This window comes from Felis catus, chromosome D3 (assembly GCF_018350175.1).
Source record: "Felis catus isolate Fca126 chromosome D3, F.catus_Fca126_mat1.0, whole genome shotgun sequence".
Classification (NCBI taxonomy): Eukaryota; Metazoa; Chordata; class Mammalia; order Carnivora; family Felidae; genus Felis; species Felis catus.
In genome coordinates this window covers 31,234,606-31,252,767 of record NC_058379.1, presented here as the reverse complement: position 1 = coordinate 31,252,767, position 18,162 = coordinate 31,234,606, and the positions used below count along the sequence as shown (strand labels likewise).

Sequence of the window (18,162 nt, the reverse complement as noted above, 5' to 3'; positions counted from 1 at the left end):
CTTCTCAGAAATAAGATGCGTTGTGAAGGTTATTCAGCCTTCTAGCTTTTGGAAAAAATTGAGAAATATATTTGAAAAGCAAAATTAAATATTTTTCTAAATAACCATATTGAATATTTTAAATTTTAAAATATTTGGTGTGTTTGTATATAGAATATATGCATATTTTACCTGAAATGTGAAGAGGCTAGAGTAGATCATTTCTACCACACCTTTAATGGGTACCCCCCCTTGATGATGATGTGGCAGTTTTATGAAGGCACCATGAACAGGTCTTGTTGATAGAAAAACAGTTTGGGAGGTGTCAGCAGGTGACCGCTGAAAGAATGCATGCAACACAGGTGGAAAGCCGGTGGGGTACGTAGGTGGCTCAGGTGGTTAAGTGTCTGACTCTTGATTTTGGCTCAGATCATATCTCACTGTTTCTTGGGTTCAAGGCCTATGTCAGGCTTTGCACTGACAACGTGGAGCTTGCTTGGGATTCTGTCTCTCCCACTCTCTGTACCCCTCCCCAACTCAGGCTCGCTTGCTCTCTCTGCCCCCCCCCTTCTCTCAAAATAATAAACTTTTAAAAAATCACTAAAAAAAAAAGAAGTGGAAAGCTGTTTCTGGAACCCAAGTGCCAGGACTCTACTTTCCTGGTATCTGGCTCTCTCAGGGAACAGAGAGGCCCAGGAGGACATGAGAGTCAGGCCAAGTTCATAGGAGTGGACTGACAGCATCTTCATAATTCTGCCTTTAAGAAGAGTCTGCTCATGGCACTTGAGTTTTCCCAGAAAGCAAAATTACAATTCTTTCTTAACATATATCCAGAAGTCCTCTGGGACTGCTGAAGTTTTTATGAGGCATGCCAAATATCCTAGAAATTGTATTCCAACACCAGAGACTCTTACCATAAGCTAGTTGGCTTCACCATTATTGTGAGCTCTGACAACACAGTCCACCTCTCCTGCTTTTTTCTAAGAGGTGTGGGTGGATCAGTAACAGCCTATTAGTACAGTGGGGAAGACAGCAGCAAACACCTGCCCTGTGGTGCTGGGCCTTGCCTTTAGCCCAGGAGGGCAGCATCATGATTTTACACAGATGTGCATACAAATCCATGCATGTTGAGTACCATTGTTTAAAATCATTGTTGAGTAGCAATCGCTTGGGCTCTAAACGGGAGACCTAGGTTCTACTCTCATTTCCTTTGTGTGGTGTGCACAAGTTATATATTCTTCAAGCCCCTGTTTGCTCATTTAATCTGAATGAGGAGTTTGAATTTGACCAAAGTTTCAGAAGAAACTTTGATGTGCAGATGAAGCACCTAGGGATATGGTTCAAATGCAGACTCTGGTTCAGTAAAGTCCAAGGCAGGATCCAAGATGCTGTACTTGTAACCAGCTCCCAGGTGATGCTGATGCTGCTGTTCCTTGGATGAATTTGGGGGTAAGGGTTTAGATATGTCTTCTTATTCTGTCCGCCTTCTACCCTATGATACAGGTATTCTTGGCCTCACTTTACAGATGAGGAAACAGGGGCTTAGCTCAAGCTGACATGGTCAGATGGCAGGACTGGATCCCAAACTTGGGTCTAACTGGTCCCAGAAGTTAGCCACCATGAAAACTTTATATTGCCTTCCTTATTTTTTTTTCCTGGGGCTTGGAAGAGTAACTGCAATTTTCAAAGGTATGTAACCTACTTGGTAGGGAGTAGCTTAGCCATTATGAAAATCTATATCACCATAAACACAAAATAATATATAATTCTTTTTTTCATTAGAAGAAAAAATATTATGGTGGCATAGATAAACTTCAAAGTCTTTTAATATAGGGACTATTGTTGCATATTAGGAAGCTATTTTAAGGCTATTTAATTTAGACTAACTTATTTAATAAGCTTTTAATCCACCTTGTCAGCTTGCTAGCTCTATTATCATGTTGCATATTTTTATATTTGCTGACATTTCTACCAGATGATGCGGGTATCAAGCACTGTGGTTGGAACATATGCAGAGCATTCATATTTCTACATAAAAACCTATGTGTTGCAATTTTTAAGCACTAAGAATACATTAGTAAATTATTCCATGCTATAGGCTAATGTCCACAAATATCAAACTATTACTATATTTTGAGTCTACAGGAGTCAGCGTTATTTTAAAATCCTCATTCATGACTTTAAATGTAGCAAACTTACTTAAAATGAACTGTTTTGTTTTCTAAAGGCCAAATTCCAGGGCTTAATTTTTATGTGGAAAACTTCACCTCAGAGCAGAATTTTACAGCATAGTCATAAACCTCAAAGAATAGGAATTTGTAATGGACAGAACCATTGATTCTTAACAGGAGTCACATTAACAGATATACAAGACACATAAAATGGTTCCAAGAGCCTCTGGCAACATTGAGATACAGAATCTTTAACATGGATTTGCAAGTTAGTGCCTTAAAGGAATCAAGCAGTCAGGCTTTAAAAATCCAAGTATTGATCTGCTTGACATACTTTGGTTAGTTCAGGGGACTTTAGTTTGGATAATTCTAGGTTCACTGCCCATTAAGCAGAATGATGGATAGAGTGGGTAGGAGCTTCTGAGTCAAGCTTCCCAGGGTTCCGACCTGCAGCTTGCCTCTTAGCAGCCATTTGACCTTGGACAAAGTATTCACCCTCTCTGAACCTCAGCTTCTTCCCCTATAAAGTGGGAATAAGAAAACATGACATGAATGTAAAAGATACACGGTGCCTGAAAGTGCCCAGAACATAACAGTAGATCTTTAGAAATGTTTATAAATGCTAATTTTCTGCTATATAATCATTATAAAATATTCCTAACTCTCCAAATGATATTTATCTGTGAAAATTTCTGTTGTGAGTGGGATACCCTTTGAGGGTGGGAATATGGTGACGAGAGACAGCAGGGCATTACCAAGAAGCCCATGGTGATTAAATGCAAGGATTGGACCAGGCAAGATGCTAACCCAGGTTATATGTGATAGAGAAAGATTCTGGTATAGCAGAGCACCCCTTTACCACCTAGAGGTATTTTGTGAAGCTAATGACCCCCTAGTAGCCCCTGAGCTAAAACCCCTGCCCTGTGCTGCTTCTTTTGGCCATTGAGGTCGCAGATGCTCCTAGTCGCTTCAGCTTGTCACATTCAGACCTGGCTGGAAGCCAGTCCTTAGAGCTTGGTTGTTCAATTTCTTAAATAAGTAACTACCTACATACACATAGCACCTAAGACAAGTTCAACCCTACAGTAAATGCTTGTCTGTCAGATTGCATTGAAGGTCCAGTATATTTCCTCCTAGGGTCTGTAATCACTTAGTAAATATTTGTCAGATGAATTAATGAAATGAAGATCTTTATAGAGGAAACCTGAAGATGTTGATAGAGTGGGCTTATGGAGACAACAGCTCTTCAAGTCCTTGTTGCTGTCAACAGACCCTGTGAAAATGTCTATCTTAGGCAACCCTTCCAAGGTCTCTGCTGTACTCAGGGAAACCACATACAGCTTTGGGACATTTTTTTTTTTAACTGCTAGTAAAAGCAGTTAGCCCATCAGAGTACTCATTTTAGAGATCCATATTTAAAGACCAGGAGGGAAGAAAGAATTCTTGAATGCAAATGGCTTTTACACTTTCCTACTTACGTGTTTTTATTCAGCAGACTAGTCTCTTCCCACACCCTTCTGCTGTGTGTACTGCCATTTTCTCTGAATTAAGGGAAGAGAAATATTGGCACTCATCAGTTAAAAGGCCCCAGCACAGCGATCCACATCCCATCAGCTAGAATTAGGTGTTTATCAGGACATAAACCCCTGGCTTCTGGGAACCCCTGGTCTGACCTCTGTGTTTTCTTCCTGAAGCACCCTCCCAGGCCAGTGCTTAAAAGAAAATAGAACAAAATCAAGACCACCACCTGGTGATTTAGCCTTGACAACCCTGTAGTGCATGCTGACGGGTGGTGACACGCTGGTGTTAATCAGGCAGCATGGCCAGCACACGTCAAACACAGCCCAGAGCGACTCTGGTAAACACCCACCTCAGCCAGCAGTGTGCCTGCTGTGCGGTTTGGGCACTGTTTTGAAAACAAACTCATCCATAAAGTCAAAAGCTTTTAAAGTGATTTTTAAATAGATTAAACATTGGGAACAATTGAACAGAATGAACAAGGAGCTTAATTAAGATTGACTCCCATGGCTCAAATGCCCAGTGATAAGGAAGCCAGCCAAACAAAGTGTGTTAAGGCTGAGTGGAATACAATACAGCCATTAAAGGTGAAAAATATGCTGGGTTCTGCGTTTTTTTGTTGTTTTTTTTTTTTTGATACATGAAATACGCATCTCAAATAATGTTAAACTCCAAAGTGGACTATTCACAGTCTTTTCAAAATGCAGGTATATCCATTAACAAACGACAGAGCCAACTTTTTTAACATTGACTAATATTTTCATAATATTGACTAACTCCTTGATTTTCAAAAACAGACTTGCATGACAGTCATATGCAATCTTATGAGTATTCCCTTTTAAGGACTTGATTTTGAGTGATCTTGTCACTCGTACCGAACTGACTAGAAAGTGCCATCCCCAGATGGCAAGGACCTGAGGTTGTAGTGACAAGGGAATGTCAAAGACCAGCAGAGCCAGTCTGAAGCCATAGTGTCTGAAGCTTGATGCTGACTCTTCTCTGAGGAGGGTCCCCTGCCCTGGTGACCACACCCCAGCCCAGTTTCCTGAGCTTCACCCTCTTCATTCACCCAGCCACGTGACTCTGAAAAGAAATTAGGGAAAAGCAGAACAAGAAAGGAGAGTTATGTTTTAAATTTGGAAATTGCTCGAGAAAAATCAGGCTGTCTTGATTGGCACATGCAAATGTACGCAACTGTTAATTTTCCTGCTGAAATTCCCATTTCTTTTATCCACATGAAATCTCTGAAAATCTTCTTGATGGTTCTTTTGTTCCTTTCCTGCCTCCACCACCAGTAATTAAAACATGAAATAGTGGTGTCTTCTGGTCAACCTGAGAACGTGGTGGTGACATCAAGCCCAGAACACTGCTGTTAGCCCCAGGTGACATGCTGGGGCCGACAGCAGGGACAGGCTGCTGACGTAACTGTCTTCGTTTCTAATGCTGGTAGTAACCAACAGCGTTTAGTTTTGCTTTGACAACTCCTCCTACAGCCAAAACTATTGTTATGGCCCACATGTCATTGCTATTTATCCTAAATAAGGAAAAACAAAGGCTATTCTGGGCGCAGAGCAGTGCTTGTGGCTGGGGTTATTTGCAGTATTACTATGGCACTCTGCCCTTTTCACTGTGGCCACACTGATTTTTTATGAAAAGTGCTAGAGCAGACACACAGCCTTCCTTTAAGTCTCTTCACACAGCCCCAGGGCATCAGAATGCACCAGAGATGCCTTAACGCACATATGAAAAACCATGTAGACCTCAGGGGAGACAGAGACCGTGCTTGCACAAAATGAACCAGGAAAAAGCTCCCTCCTGAGAGATGTCTCTGCTTTACCATTTGGACTCTTTAATTTCTGAACGTTGTAAACTCAAACTGCCTAGTAGTTAAGAATGAGAGTCCTGACTTTACAGCATTCTCTGCGGTATATTTTTGCTACCATGCATTGAGAAATAGAGGGGAGAGAAGTGAAGGGCTGACAGGGAAGCGAGAGTGGGAGGGGGAGACACTGAGTGTTTCCTGCTGTGGTTATGACTTTGCCAGTTGCTAGTGCACAGCTTAGCTGCAAGAGCCATGCGGACTGCTCCCATCAGTTAGAGAGAGACTCTGGGGAGAGGGGGACCCCAAGGATGGCCTGCAGCCTAGCTCCTGGCATGAGGGACGCTGTGGGCACTTCAAGCCAGGACGTGCTCTTAAAGCCGGATCCAGAGCAGAGAAGCGTGAGTGGCTAAGAGTCCGTGCCTGTTTGCACGCGCTGCCTCGGTAAGCTCTCTCTCCATTTCTTCAACCTTGAAAGCTTCTAGCTGAGAGGAAGAAATATTGTGTTGAGATTTGTAGATCTCCCCCTTTCTGCTTTGTCTGGTTTGATATTTGCCTGTTAAAAAGATTATTGAATGCAGTGGAACAAGATGATCCGTTTAGCTGCATTCCGCTCGTCCGTATGTGTAACATGTCCCATGTGAGGCCAAACATGAGAAATGCAGACTAATCATTGCTGTATGTTGCTGAATACAACACTGGGTGTTCAGCTGCTCTCAGGATTTGAGACCCTGGACTTGTTATCTGCTCTGTGACACCACCGGCTTCCTACCACAGAGCTTCTGATTTCTGTGGATGGCAGTTGATAATTGATAGCCACAGTCTGCGGTCGGAGCCACAGCATTTGAGTCTAGCACCTGGGCTGGGCCCTGCTGATACAGTAGAGAGAGAGAGACAGACAGAAGCGCGCACACACGCACACACACACACACACACACACACACACCCCACGCTGGCTATAACTGCAGCTCTGAGCTGCCTAAAGAGGAGATTGCCTGAAGCTGAAGGGATGCTTTGAACTGGGGGCGGGGAGGGGGGGACTGCGTCACGGTTGGACTCCCCCTGGCAGAGGACTCGAGTATGTCCAGTGACCACCTGAACAACAGCACACTGAAGGAGGCCCCGTTTAAAGACCTGTTCTTGAAAAAAGGTACACTTTCAGAGGCCAGCTGTGGATGATGCCTGCTCTCTGGGGTTTGTGGTGGTTGTTCCTGAAGTTTGGTCTGAGGACAGAGTTTAGAAGAGTAGAAACTCTTTCTCAAGAAGTTTGTATTTCCTTAAGAAGGGTCTATCAGCTCTGAGAACGCTTCAGGGCTTGACTCTGTAGGAAGATGTATTTTAGGCTTTTTCATCTTCTTTCTCTTCTGTGATCAGTTTGTTCCTGTTGGAGATGCTATACATAAATACACAGGTTTGTTGCTTTGGAGTTTTATTTTTTAAAATGTTCTGTACATGAGACTAACTCCCCCCCACCCCACCCCCAGAAATGCTATTACTTATCACTAGACTCATGGGTACTTTTTTTCACCCTGAGTCATTGAAAACAGCATTTGACAGAAAAGATGTATTTCTCAAGATGTGGGTGGTTTACTGGGTTGTTTCTCGGGTCACCAGTCTACTAACAGTAGACCTTAGGAAAGCAAACTGTGACTCTGAGAGGGAGACTGTGAGAGACAGACAGACTACTAGCTAGGGAGCATTCAGGAGTCACTGCTGTAAAATGTGAAGAAATGGTTACTTGTGCAGCTGTATATTTTTTCTGATACATTTTCCTAAATTAATAATGTGGCGGTGGGGTGGGGGTGGATTTTAAATGAATCCTATAGAGAGAATTATGGGTTTATGTATGTATTTTTTTCCATTTATAACATAGCAGAGGGATAGACTTCTAAAAGGTTTGTAATTGCTCTTACTCCTCTGCTATGTTTTCAGAAAATCCTGTCAATCATCTTTGATTGGAACATAGTTAGCTAGATTTCTTTCTGAAGAGATCGTGAGACTCTAGATTCTAAAATGCATGATGAAAAGTTGTATTGGATGAATGCTTGGACCGACCTTAGTGGATTAAAAAGATGTTATTCTAGCAGCTGGATGGACTCGCAGTGTCTGCATTCTAGGGATTTGGTAGTCAGTCTAATGATTGCTCACTGATACTTGCCTGCCAGTGTCATCAAAGGCACCTGGCCGCGGGCTAGAGTCAGGCAGATGTGGGCCACACCTTGCCCTCAGAGCTCCCCATGCCATTTGACTACACTGTGCTTTCACCTCTCCTCCTACAGAACATGGGTATCATTTCCTACATTTATATCCTGCAAAACATTTTATGTAAATATATTAATATAAATAGGATTCTGTAAACAGGGAACTTATAGCAACCATGAGGTTCTTTTTCCAGTGACTGTTTACACTGCCTAGAATCGTAATAATTGGATAATTTTTATGAGATATGAAAACCTTTGGTAAAACTTCATCACTGAAGTCATTAGTGTTTGGTGGAATTCTGTGCTAGACATTGTTAAAAGCAGATTAGCCAATTGGGACCTTTCCTTCCAGGGATTTCTTTAGCATTTTATCTAAAGTGAACACTGACTTTGTGCCAGTCATGTGATGTGCTACCTACTGAAGATACTAGAAAAGATCAAGATACTATCTCAGAGCTTACTCCAGAAAATGGGCTCTATAAGTGATAAGTGCTATGACAGAGTGCAGCTGCATGCTAGGGAGCCCCCCAAGGGTAGTAAGCCTGTCATCAAGTGGTTAGGAAAGAGCTTCTTAAGGAAGATAAAGCTGGGGGGGGGGGTGACAGACACCAATTTGGGGTATTTCTATGGGGTTGTTCTTCTCCCTTTCTTTTGTTCTACTTGTTACGAGGTAGACTGGAGTAGCCAACCCACCAGGGAAAAGAAAATTCAAAATATATAAGATAATAATCATTACGATTATAGCTCTTACTGTTTTACCTTCTGAACTTCAAGCTGTGAAGTTATTCATATAACACAGGCTGAATATCCCCCCCTTCGACCATGGTGTTTAATGAGTGTGAATTTTCATTCAGCCATTAAAGTCTCCAAGAGTATTTTTAAACTAACAGTTCACAAACTTGAGGCAATTATGGTCCATGTAGATTCCAATTCCTGCCCCCACCTGTCTTCCTGCCCCCACGTCCCTGTCTCTGTAGGATTGGGGAAAGAATTTACCAGCCTTTAGGAACATTCAGCACTTTAAAAGTGTCACAGAGCCATAAATAAAGAGCAAGGCACCCCCCACCGGGGCTGTCATCTCACCACACCCACTCTGCCCCGGAAAAGCAGATACTTGGTCGCTGTGCCTGAGCCATGGTGGGGACCTAGGAAAGCTCACTGGGAGAGAGGGGCTGCCCGGACTAAGTCTCTGTGGCAGCTAGCCAGGGTCTCAGTGCTGCCAATAGATTGTAGCACTTGGGGGAACGAAGTGGAGTGCTGCCATTGGTTAGGTGGCAGAGGAGCCATTTGTGGTGGCGTGCAGGGATTTGTGGAAAGCATTCAGCCCTTACAGTGATGTCACAATATTCTGCATGGCACCCAAGGTATTTCCTTAGTGGGGTGAAAGGAGGGGGTTGATGAGAGGCACAGACTTTGCCCCCAACCCCCCATTTATAGGGTCTGTAAGGCATAAATCACACATCTGGAGCTTTAAACATTTAGAAAATAGGACTTCTGTGAAGTTGATATATTAATCAAGGAAAGACTACATGGAAGATGGTGTTAGCCATCCCACAAATAGAAATAAGTGTTATATTAGGAACCTAAGGTGGTAGAACCACGCTTTCCCAGAGTTCTTTAAAAATAGTACAGACGCTCATGCTTCTAGTATGAGTCAGTTCAGCTCCTCATTGAACCAGAGAATAGACCCACAGGCCTCACACAATTTTCTCTGTTCCTATAATTCTCCACTGCAGAGCTTGGAGTTTCTTAGGGATAGTTCTATAAAAGTAGAGAGATGTAATCATCACCATCATCACTGTCGCTGTTATAGTAATAAAGTAAGGTGCTATGATGCCTTCCTGTAAGTTGTAGGCTGAATGTATTATAACATTTCTTGTGTTTGGATTGCAATGACTCATCCATTATAACCTTATGGACTAGAACCCCCATGAAAGGAGGGGGGAGTGTAAAAATTTGACTTTGGCCTAAAATTCTTTCCTTGCATGTATTGCTTTTGGCATTGCTCTGTTGATGTCAGTATCTATTGGAATCAAGAAAAACTGACCAAGTGGGCTGTGTTCAGAGTCCGTATTGGGCACATGAAATTTTAGAAACCCTAAAGTATCCTATTATTTTCTCAGGACTCTACTATTTCTATAGTTTTTTTTTTAATCTTTCTGTTTTTAATAGTTCTTCCAGAATTCATTCTCTCCTTAGCCTCTCCTTCCCACCCCATTCCCAAAACCAAAATCACAAGCATTTTTCCTTTCTTTGTACCCCAAGTTCTGTGTGCCAATGTACATTGCCTCTCCCCCACCACAAGAAAACAGACAACATCTTGTAAGGCCAGATGTGGGCAGACCAGGGTGAGGGAGGTGAGGCAGCAAGGCCCCAGTGTAGTATAAGGTCTCAGCTGGCATCTGCCTCACTTCTATGCACAGACTGTTGTTCCTAGGCACAGGGCTGGATGCCACCTTGATTCAGAAAGCAGTAATGTGCATGCATCTGTCTGAAGAATATGCCTCTCAGGGCCTGTTTAAATTGTCTCTTATGGGGTGGGTAGTAGGCCTCACCATACCTTCTGCTGTTCTGTATCTATACCCTTTGCACCCTGGGTCTCCCAAGCTTGGAGCACGTTGAGGAGGAATCAGTGATGTGTAAGGCAGGAGGGTGTGTGTGTGCACGTGTGTATGTGCGCATGCATGTGTGGGAAAACACGTGGCCAGGAACTGCTACCTTGAAGGGATGGTGGTTTCAGCAGGAAGTGAAGAGTGCTCAGCCTGCCTGAGCCCTGACTGTGCAGTACAGGAAATTGCTGGGTAAGGTCCCCAGAAGTCCCAAAAAGGTCTGTGGTTGAGATCTGGAGTGCAGATGTCTTAAAAATGGACACCTTGAAGAACAGGTGTGCTGAATTTCACCCGATACTTGCATTCAGAAGTGAGAGGTTTTGTTTTGTTTTATTTTGTTAATATAAAGCTTCTTTTACTTGTCCTGTGAGTTATTTTCTTGAGAAGGTGTAATATCAGGCCCTTGGCAACAGAGCCACATCCAGGTACTGCAAAATACTGTGCGGGCCCAGCTGCCTCTGAGCAATCTCCATGCAGGAGTGAAGGGTTCAGGAGTGGCAAAAGAAGAGACAGGAATCACCTATCACTGTTATTACACAATGTATGCAGAGAGAGGAGGGGGACTGGGTTTCCCATCTACCATCCAAGCTGTGATATCCTATAGTGGTGTGGTCTTTACTTAATTTGCCTTTTATGATGCATTTTTAGTAGAATTTTTCCTGTTTAAAGTAGAAGAGGGTGTGGGAAGACAAGTATCAGGCAAAGGTGCTCACATACCCCCTTGTGAGCCCGAAGGGGGAGTCTTGAAGGGAGAAGTTATCAGTAGCAGAGATCTCTGGAATCTGGATGTCATCATCATACTTGTCCTCAAGGATACTCTCTCTGTTCACTCTAATTTTCATTCTGAGAATTCTCTGGACCCTTTTAGCCCCTTATACTTTCTAGTTGTTAGTGTTTGAGAAAGCAGTCTTTTTTCATTGATGCATTTTTCCCAGAGTTCAAAGTGAAGGTCAGCTGCACATTTGACTGGGGCTGTGCCACTCTGCTGAGGCTCCATCCCCAGGAGCTCCACATGCCTCTCTGACTTCAGGGTTTCAAGACACATGACAGGTGACCCTGGACTGCAAGCAGGGCCAAATCGCTGCTGCTGTGCTTACTATTGCTCCTGTGTCTGATTAGTACTTGGTTGTTAGGATGGTGGCCTTTGGGACCTGGGCCAGTCTCTGCAGGAAGAGCTGCCTCTCATGCTGGCCCAGGTGCTGTAGTAGCTGAGGCTCTGATTGGGCTTCTGTCACCCAGATTGGCCACTGGGCTACACTGCTGGGCTGCTTGCCTTAGTGAGTGGCACCCAGGGTGTGCCAGCCTGTGCTCTTGCCCCAGGTGAGTTCTGCATTATTCAGATGCCTGTGAACCCCTAGGGTCTCTGTGTGTACTTTGCTCCATAGATGCACCTGCTGTGGCTGTACTTGTGCGTGAAAACTCAGGAGAGTGGCCCAGGAGCTGTTCTGACCACATCTCAAATCCTAGCATCAGGAGTATCTCCAAGAAATCCAGGCTGTTAGTGTTTATACTAGAGTGCCTGCTGTCAAATCAGTCTAGACCACCAGTTCTCCACATGTGGCTCAAGAATCTCTGGGGATCCCTGAGTCCCCAGTGGTCAGTAAGACCACATCTCCTTCATATACCTCAACCAGAACCAACATATCCCAACAGATTGAAGGTGAAGCAGGGAGAAGAATCCAGCTATCTTCTATTAAGACATATAAGAGGGGAGTCTAAGTGGCTTAGTCGGTTAAGTGTCCAACTTCAGCTCAGGTCATGATCCCACGGTTCATGGGTTCGAGCCCCACATCAGGCTCTGTGCTAATAGCCCAGAGCCTGGAGCCTGCTTCAGATTCTGTGTCTCCCTCTTTCTCTCTGCCTCTCCCCAGCTTGTGCTTGTGCTTGTGCTTACTCGCTCACTCTCTCTCTTTCTCTCTCTCTCTCTCCTTCTCTCTAAAATAAATAAACATTAAAAGAAATTTGAAAAAGTCATATAAGAGATGTGCAGAAGTGTAAAGAAATGCCACCCTTATCAATAAATTTGTCTTGAAAATAGCATATATAGTTGTTATATATTTTAATATATAATGTTTCTTTTTTAATAAATAAATATTTAAAATTTTCAGTATTGAATGTAAATATGGCAAACATCAATAGATGTCATCCATGCAAATAAAGCTCTTTGGGGTGTAACCAGTAGCTTTTAAGAGTGTAGAGGGGTCCTGAGATGAAAGCACTGGAGAACTGTTGGTATTAAGCAAAGCAGGAGCGTGGGAGGAAGTGCAGCAAGTTTGGACATTTGGTGGGGCGGGGGGGGGGGGGGGGGCGGTGCTTTCCAGCTGTTGGCACCTTAGCAGGGCCAGGGGAGGGCCCACTATACATAGCATGTTGACAAGAAAGCTGATGAAACAACAACCTTAGAGCAGTAGTCCCCTTTAAAAGAAAGATTCCATACACTTTCCACAACTAAGATCTTTCTTATTCATGCTTATGATGAACTCTTTAATGTGCTGTTAGATCAGAAGATCCATGTCCTTCAGAAGATATAAAATGTTCCATGTGCTGTCTCAGACCAAAAGAAATCAAGTCTAGAGCGAACACACATCTAAACATAAAAATGCAATCTATAAAAATCTTAGAAAAAATATTTTTAGAATACTGGAGAAGACCTTCTTAATCAAACAGGAAGCTTGGAAGCCATAAAAGAAAAAGTATTTCATGACATAAAAATTTATATCTTTTATACAGAAGCTCACAGCAAAGTTAGTGACAGACTAGGAGAAAATACTTGCAGCACATGTAACAAAGATTTGTAGTCATAATATGTAAAGACTGCTTACCAGTAAACAAGAAAGTTACAAATAAACTGATATGAACTAACATGATTATGAAAAAGAAATTGCCAATCAGGGAAAGACCTAAAATTACTAGTAAAACAGATTAAAACAAGATATATGTTTTTGTCCATCAGATTCGTGCAGATGAGAAGAGTGAGTATTCAGTGTTGATGGGCATGTGGGGCAAGAGCCTTTTCATAAGGCAGGGTCTCAGTAGCTATCAGCACTTAAAAGGATATGTCCTTGACCCAGAAATTTCAGTTTTAGGAATCTTTCCTGTAGGGATACTTAAAATGTGGGTCAACACTCACATTACATACATACATACATATGCACATACATATGCACATATGCACAATCTTTTGGTCACAATAGAAAAAAAGGGGGGGGGGAACACCTAAATATCTATCACTTGGAAAATATAAATTCCTGTATATCAGTGTTCTGGAATAGATAGCCACCATAAAGAATGAGGTTGGTTTTTATATATTCTTGTTTTAAAATGCCGTGATACATTGGGTGGAAAAAAGCCAGCAATGTATTTGTACAATGATTCCACTCATTAAAAGAAGAAAGCCCTTATTTATTAAGCAAATGCACAGATATACACAATGGGTGAACTGTGTGAACCCCAGAATGGCATGGGGTTCAGTGGGGTCAGGGAATCCTGCAGGCCTACAAAGGACTGTTACATTGTACACTATTTCCTTCTGTATTGTTTAAATAATTTAAATTGTTTAAATAAGTCTTCATTATTTTTATAATAAAAATCCTTTTAAAAATCATAGATACACCCCAAGTGCCCATAGAATTATGGAAAATATAATTTGATTGCATTGCTACAGATGGTTATCTACATAGCTTTCTATATTCAGGAAAACATAACCTAGAAAGACGTCCTTCAGGTGAAGAATTAACCCATGAAGACTTTGTACAGGACCCCTCACTGTAATCATCACTTTTCCTATTTTTCCATGTCCATAAAGCAATGAAGCTTTTTTGAGAAAAGAAAACATTTGTCAATTTCAGGGCATGATTTAACCTGATGATCAGCCATTAGGCCTTGGGGTGTGTCCAGAACAATGACAGCAATGCAAGGTGGGGGTGAGGTGGAGAGCGCAGCACCTGGGTCTCACCGACAGCCAGGCTTCTCTGTCAGCCATGCCCATGAGATCCACCCTTTCACTGCCCACTAGGGCTGTACTCAGCAAGCCCACCCGGCCACAGCCACTCAGCACACAGGCATGGCAGTTTCGGTTCCCTCATACTCAGCTCTCCATTCTCCAGGGTGCATATTTGGGCCAGCCCCACGATAGGTGCAGGTGCAGTCCAGCCAGGTCCAGCAAGCATGTATGTATATCTTTGTCCCTCGGGTATGTAGAGGCCGAAGGCAGGAGTGGAGGGGTAGTGTCACAGGACAGGACATGGTGGGATCCAGGAACACCCTCCATTTACTCCCATGCCAGTTCTAGCCCTTCTGTTTCCAGAGTATGGATGGTGAGGGCACATAGGTGAGATTTGGGGAGGAGGGTGCTACCCCAGTCCTTTCCTGCATCATCCCAAATGTGAGCCATATAGTGAGAGATAACACCTCCCCACTGGCTATCAGCCTGGGTCGTGCAGCAAGAGCATGTGTGTGTGTGTGTGTGTGTGTGTGTGTATGCATATGCACGCATGTGCATATGCATGCTCTGTATGTATGTATATCCACATCTGTGTGTATTCAAACACATGCATACATGTGTGTATATGTGTACATGAATGCAGCATGCCCGGGTGTGTACATGTGTGTTGCTGTGCTCATGTGTATACATGCATATGTGTATGTGTGGGTGTATGCATGTGTGTGTTACTGGTTCTAGGCAGTAACACAATTGACAGAGCTCTCCCCTTTTTCTTGCTCTTCATTAAACCCCACACCTCCCCACCTCAGAGCAAAGTTGTGTGCTGTCTTCCTCATCTTCAGAGCCTCTCACTCTTTAAGTTGACACCCCTACACAATCACTTCCTTTGATTGTGTGGGGAGACTCAGGAAGACAGGTGGGCAACATGCAGCAAGGCTGTGCTAGAAAGCAGGAAATGTGTGTTCTAGGGTTGACCTTGAGCAATGGGAATCTGCTTCCTCCCTGCAAAACTGAAGGACTTGAATTGCCCATCTTTAATTGCCAACTCAGTGCGCTGTTTTGCTAGAAGTAATTCCATGGCACTGTACTAGAATGTGAAGCGTGTGCTAATGGCAGTTAGAAAAGGCTTTGTAATGGCAGTGTCAGGAACCTGGTTTCCGACTGCTCATAAAATATGGTGTCTGCAGGGTTAGAGACAGTGGAGATGTGTTTTCTAAATTACCTCCAAAGGCAAAGTAAAGGAGGCAAAGGAGTAAAGGAGGTGGAGCTTTTTATCAATATATTATCCCTTCAGTATAATGTGTAGATTCTGTGTGGATGTACTTTGGGAAATGTGACTCAACCATAAAGATGGGGTTAACTTTCCTGGAGAGATTACACTGGAAGGAGCAGCTTCAGTTTTGTGAGACTTTCTTACCTCCCCTGGGTGGCAGGGCCATCTGGCAGGACCAGCAATCAGATGTTGGAGAGGTGACTGCACTCCTGGACCCGCCTGCCCAGGGCAAAGGGGCAGCGTGCAGCGGCCAGCTGGTGGTCTGCACACTGGGCTAGATATTCAAATTCCATGTGTGAATGGGGTCAGTTACAACACAGCCCCTCTAGAGGTCTTGTAGAGCCAACAGAATACGTTTTCCTAAGGCCCTACTCATTATAAAATTTGCAAAGACAAGGTTTGTCTGAGCACCATGCTTGGGCTGAACACCAGAGGCCTACTGGAAAGAGCCTCATGCCTGGGTCTCTCTTTCTTCAAATATTATTCAACTGTTTGTGCTTGTGTGTGTGTGTGTGTGTGTGTCTGACAATGGTCTTGGGCAGCAGGCCTGGGGAAAAATAGTTTGTCTCTGGGAGGACCAGGTGCTTGCAAGAAGCGCTTGGTGACTGGTGGGTGTGTTGTTTAGAGAACTGGGTGACTGCACAGGGGATATGTCACTAATATGCCTTCCCTTTCCATCGCAGCGGAACTGGAGTTTGCCCAGATCATCATCATCGTCGTGGTGGTCACGGTGATGGTTGTGGTCATTGTCTGCCTACTGAATCACTACAAAGTCTCCACACGGTCCTTCATCAACCGCCCACATCCAAGCAGGAGGCAGGAGGACGGGCCACAACCGGTAAGTGTGGCCTGAGCCTTTCGGTGCTGCCTAGGCCTCTGTCTAGGGCTCCAAATAGGCTGGGTGCCAGTAAGAGCCCCAAAGCGGGACGGCCTCTTGAACCCACCTGCTATGGTCCGAAGCATTGAAAACTCTATGGAAGGTTCTGATACTTCAAGTAAAGCATGTGCGTCATGAGAATTCTGCTCAGTGAGTCCTCACAAACTAAAGACACCTGTGTAACCACTCAGAAAAGAGATAGGACCAGCCCCCAGGAACACACTCTGGCCGTACTCCTAGGCCTGCCCCCCACAAGGTCAAAACTACCTGCACAGCTGTCTGCACAGATTAATCTTACCTGCTTCTGAACAATATGTTTAACAATAGAATCATACAGTAGGTGTTCTTTTGTGTTTGGCTTCTTTCACTAAATCACCCATGCTGTTACATGGAGACCTGTTTTGAAAACTGGCCCTGGAGGTGTCTGGTGATCCTTAATACATTTGTGCAGCACTACCTGCATCTGTAAGACGTCACTTGTCTGAGATCAGCAGCATGGCAGGTGTGGCAAGCTAGAAGTGGCGGGACAGCAGGGGCTCAGGGCCTCCTCAAGTGGATCGGGCTGGGCCGGGCTATGTAAGGGACTCACAGAACAGCCCATAGTAAGGCTCTACAGGTTGTTCTTTTTACAGTTTCTGGCTACTTCTTGCCCTGAGTCACACTCCTCTGGAAAATAAAATACATATTCAGTTAAACCGGTCTGTGATCTGCGCTTAGGAGGCAAAAGGCCACTGGCACTTTTTATTCTGAGCTGCTTTTACAATCTGTGATTCTCGTGGCCTCCAGTGAAAGGCTTGGGACTGTGAGTTTAGACAATTACAAGTTCTTGGTTTTCTGGTGGGTGGCTGCTGTTGCTTCTCAAAGCTTGGATTTTCCTCCTCAATAAAATGAGAATATGGATATTGCAAAACTTAGCAATGCGCTGTGTTCACCATTTCAAAAAAAATTTTTTTAACGTTTATTTATTTTTGAGACAGAGGGAGACAGAGCATGAATGTGTTTACCATTTCAAACTCAAGATGTATTTTAACCCAGTGACCAGAGACCATTCAGGCCCAGTCTGTAGCTCCATATCATGACTAGGACTATTAGCCTAATGTATAGTCCAAAGAGAGAGGAGAGAGAGTGAGAAAAAAAACCTTACTTTTCTTCTGAACACAAATACAAATGTAGACAGCACTGTGGGCCACTTACACTCTTTCTCTCTACCCAGGAATGTGCCCCCAACCAGGCTTCTTGCCTCCTACTTGTCTACCTCTCCTCCCTAATGCCTTTATAAGGCATAAGGAAGAAATGCTGCTTCCCTTAGTACAGTACTGGGAGAGCAGTTGATTAATATACACTCATGGTTCCCAATTGGAGTGATTATGCCCCCTAGGGGACATTTGACAACATTGAGAGCCATTTTTGGTTGTCATAATTAGGGAATGCTACAGGGATGCTCTAAACATCCTGGAATGCACAGCGTAGCCCCCGCAACAAGGAACTATCTGACCCTAAATGTCAGTAGTGCTGAAGTAGAGAACCTCTAATCTCACTAGTGTTGAATGCCATCCTTCCTAGAGGTGCTTTGCTGTTCAAAGAGGTTGCCTATTAACATAAGTGGATCTCTCATGGCTGGCTCTGAGGTTTCAACAGAGAGAAGAGTACACTTCCCAGAGGCTTGGCAGAAAGTGTTGGGGGTCCCTTGCATGATCAGAGGGTCCTGGTTTGAGACTCTGCCTTGGGAATAGTTTCCCCTACCCATTTCTACTTTCCTTTGTTCATTCAGT

At 43.8% G+C, this 18,162-nt stretch overlaps 1 protein-coding gene and 1 long non-coding RNA gene across 24 annotated transcripts in view; one reads left to right on the top strand and one right to left on the bottom strand.

Moving 5' to 3' along the window:
* The window catches only part of LDLRAD4 (low density lipoprotein receptor class A domain containing 4), a 440,311-nt gene that overhangs the window by 397,329 nt on the left and 24,820 nt on the right, over positions 1 to 18,162 (top strand). For 20 of the 23 annotated variants that reach the window (XM_023241720.2, XM_045041610.1, XM_023241723.2 and 17 more), the window contains one exon: positions 16,197 to 16,351. In XM_023241720.2, coding sequence (XP_023097488.1) covers positions 16,197 to 16,351 — 155 coding nt within the window. Of the gene's footprint in view, positions 1 to 5,385; positions 5,932 to 6,489; positions 6,638 to 16,196; positions 16,352 to 18,162 lie in introns of those variants that run through there. The other 3 variants (XM_019814958.3, XM_003994997.6, XM_003994996.6) reach the window with 3 other exon arrangements.
* On the bottom strand, positions 2,361 to 8,989 carry LOC109493310. Its single transcript, XR_006587899.1, has 3 exons — positions 8,448 to 8,989; positions 3,629 to 3,691; positions 2,361 to 2,670 (listed from the first exon to the last, which is right to left on the bottom strand). It is a non-coding gene; the product is annotated as an uncharacterized LOC109493310 (long non-coding RNA).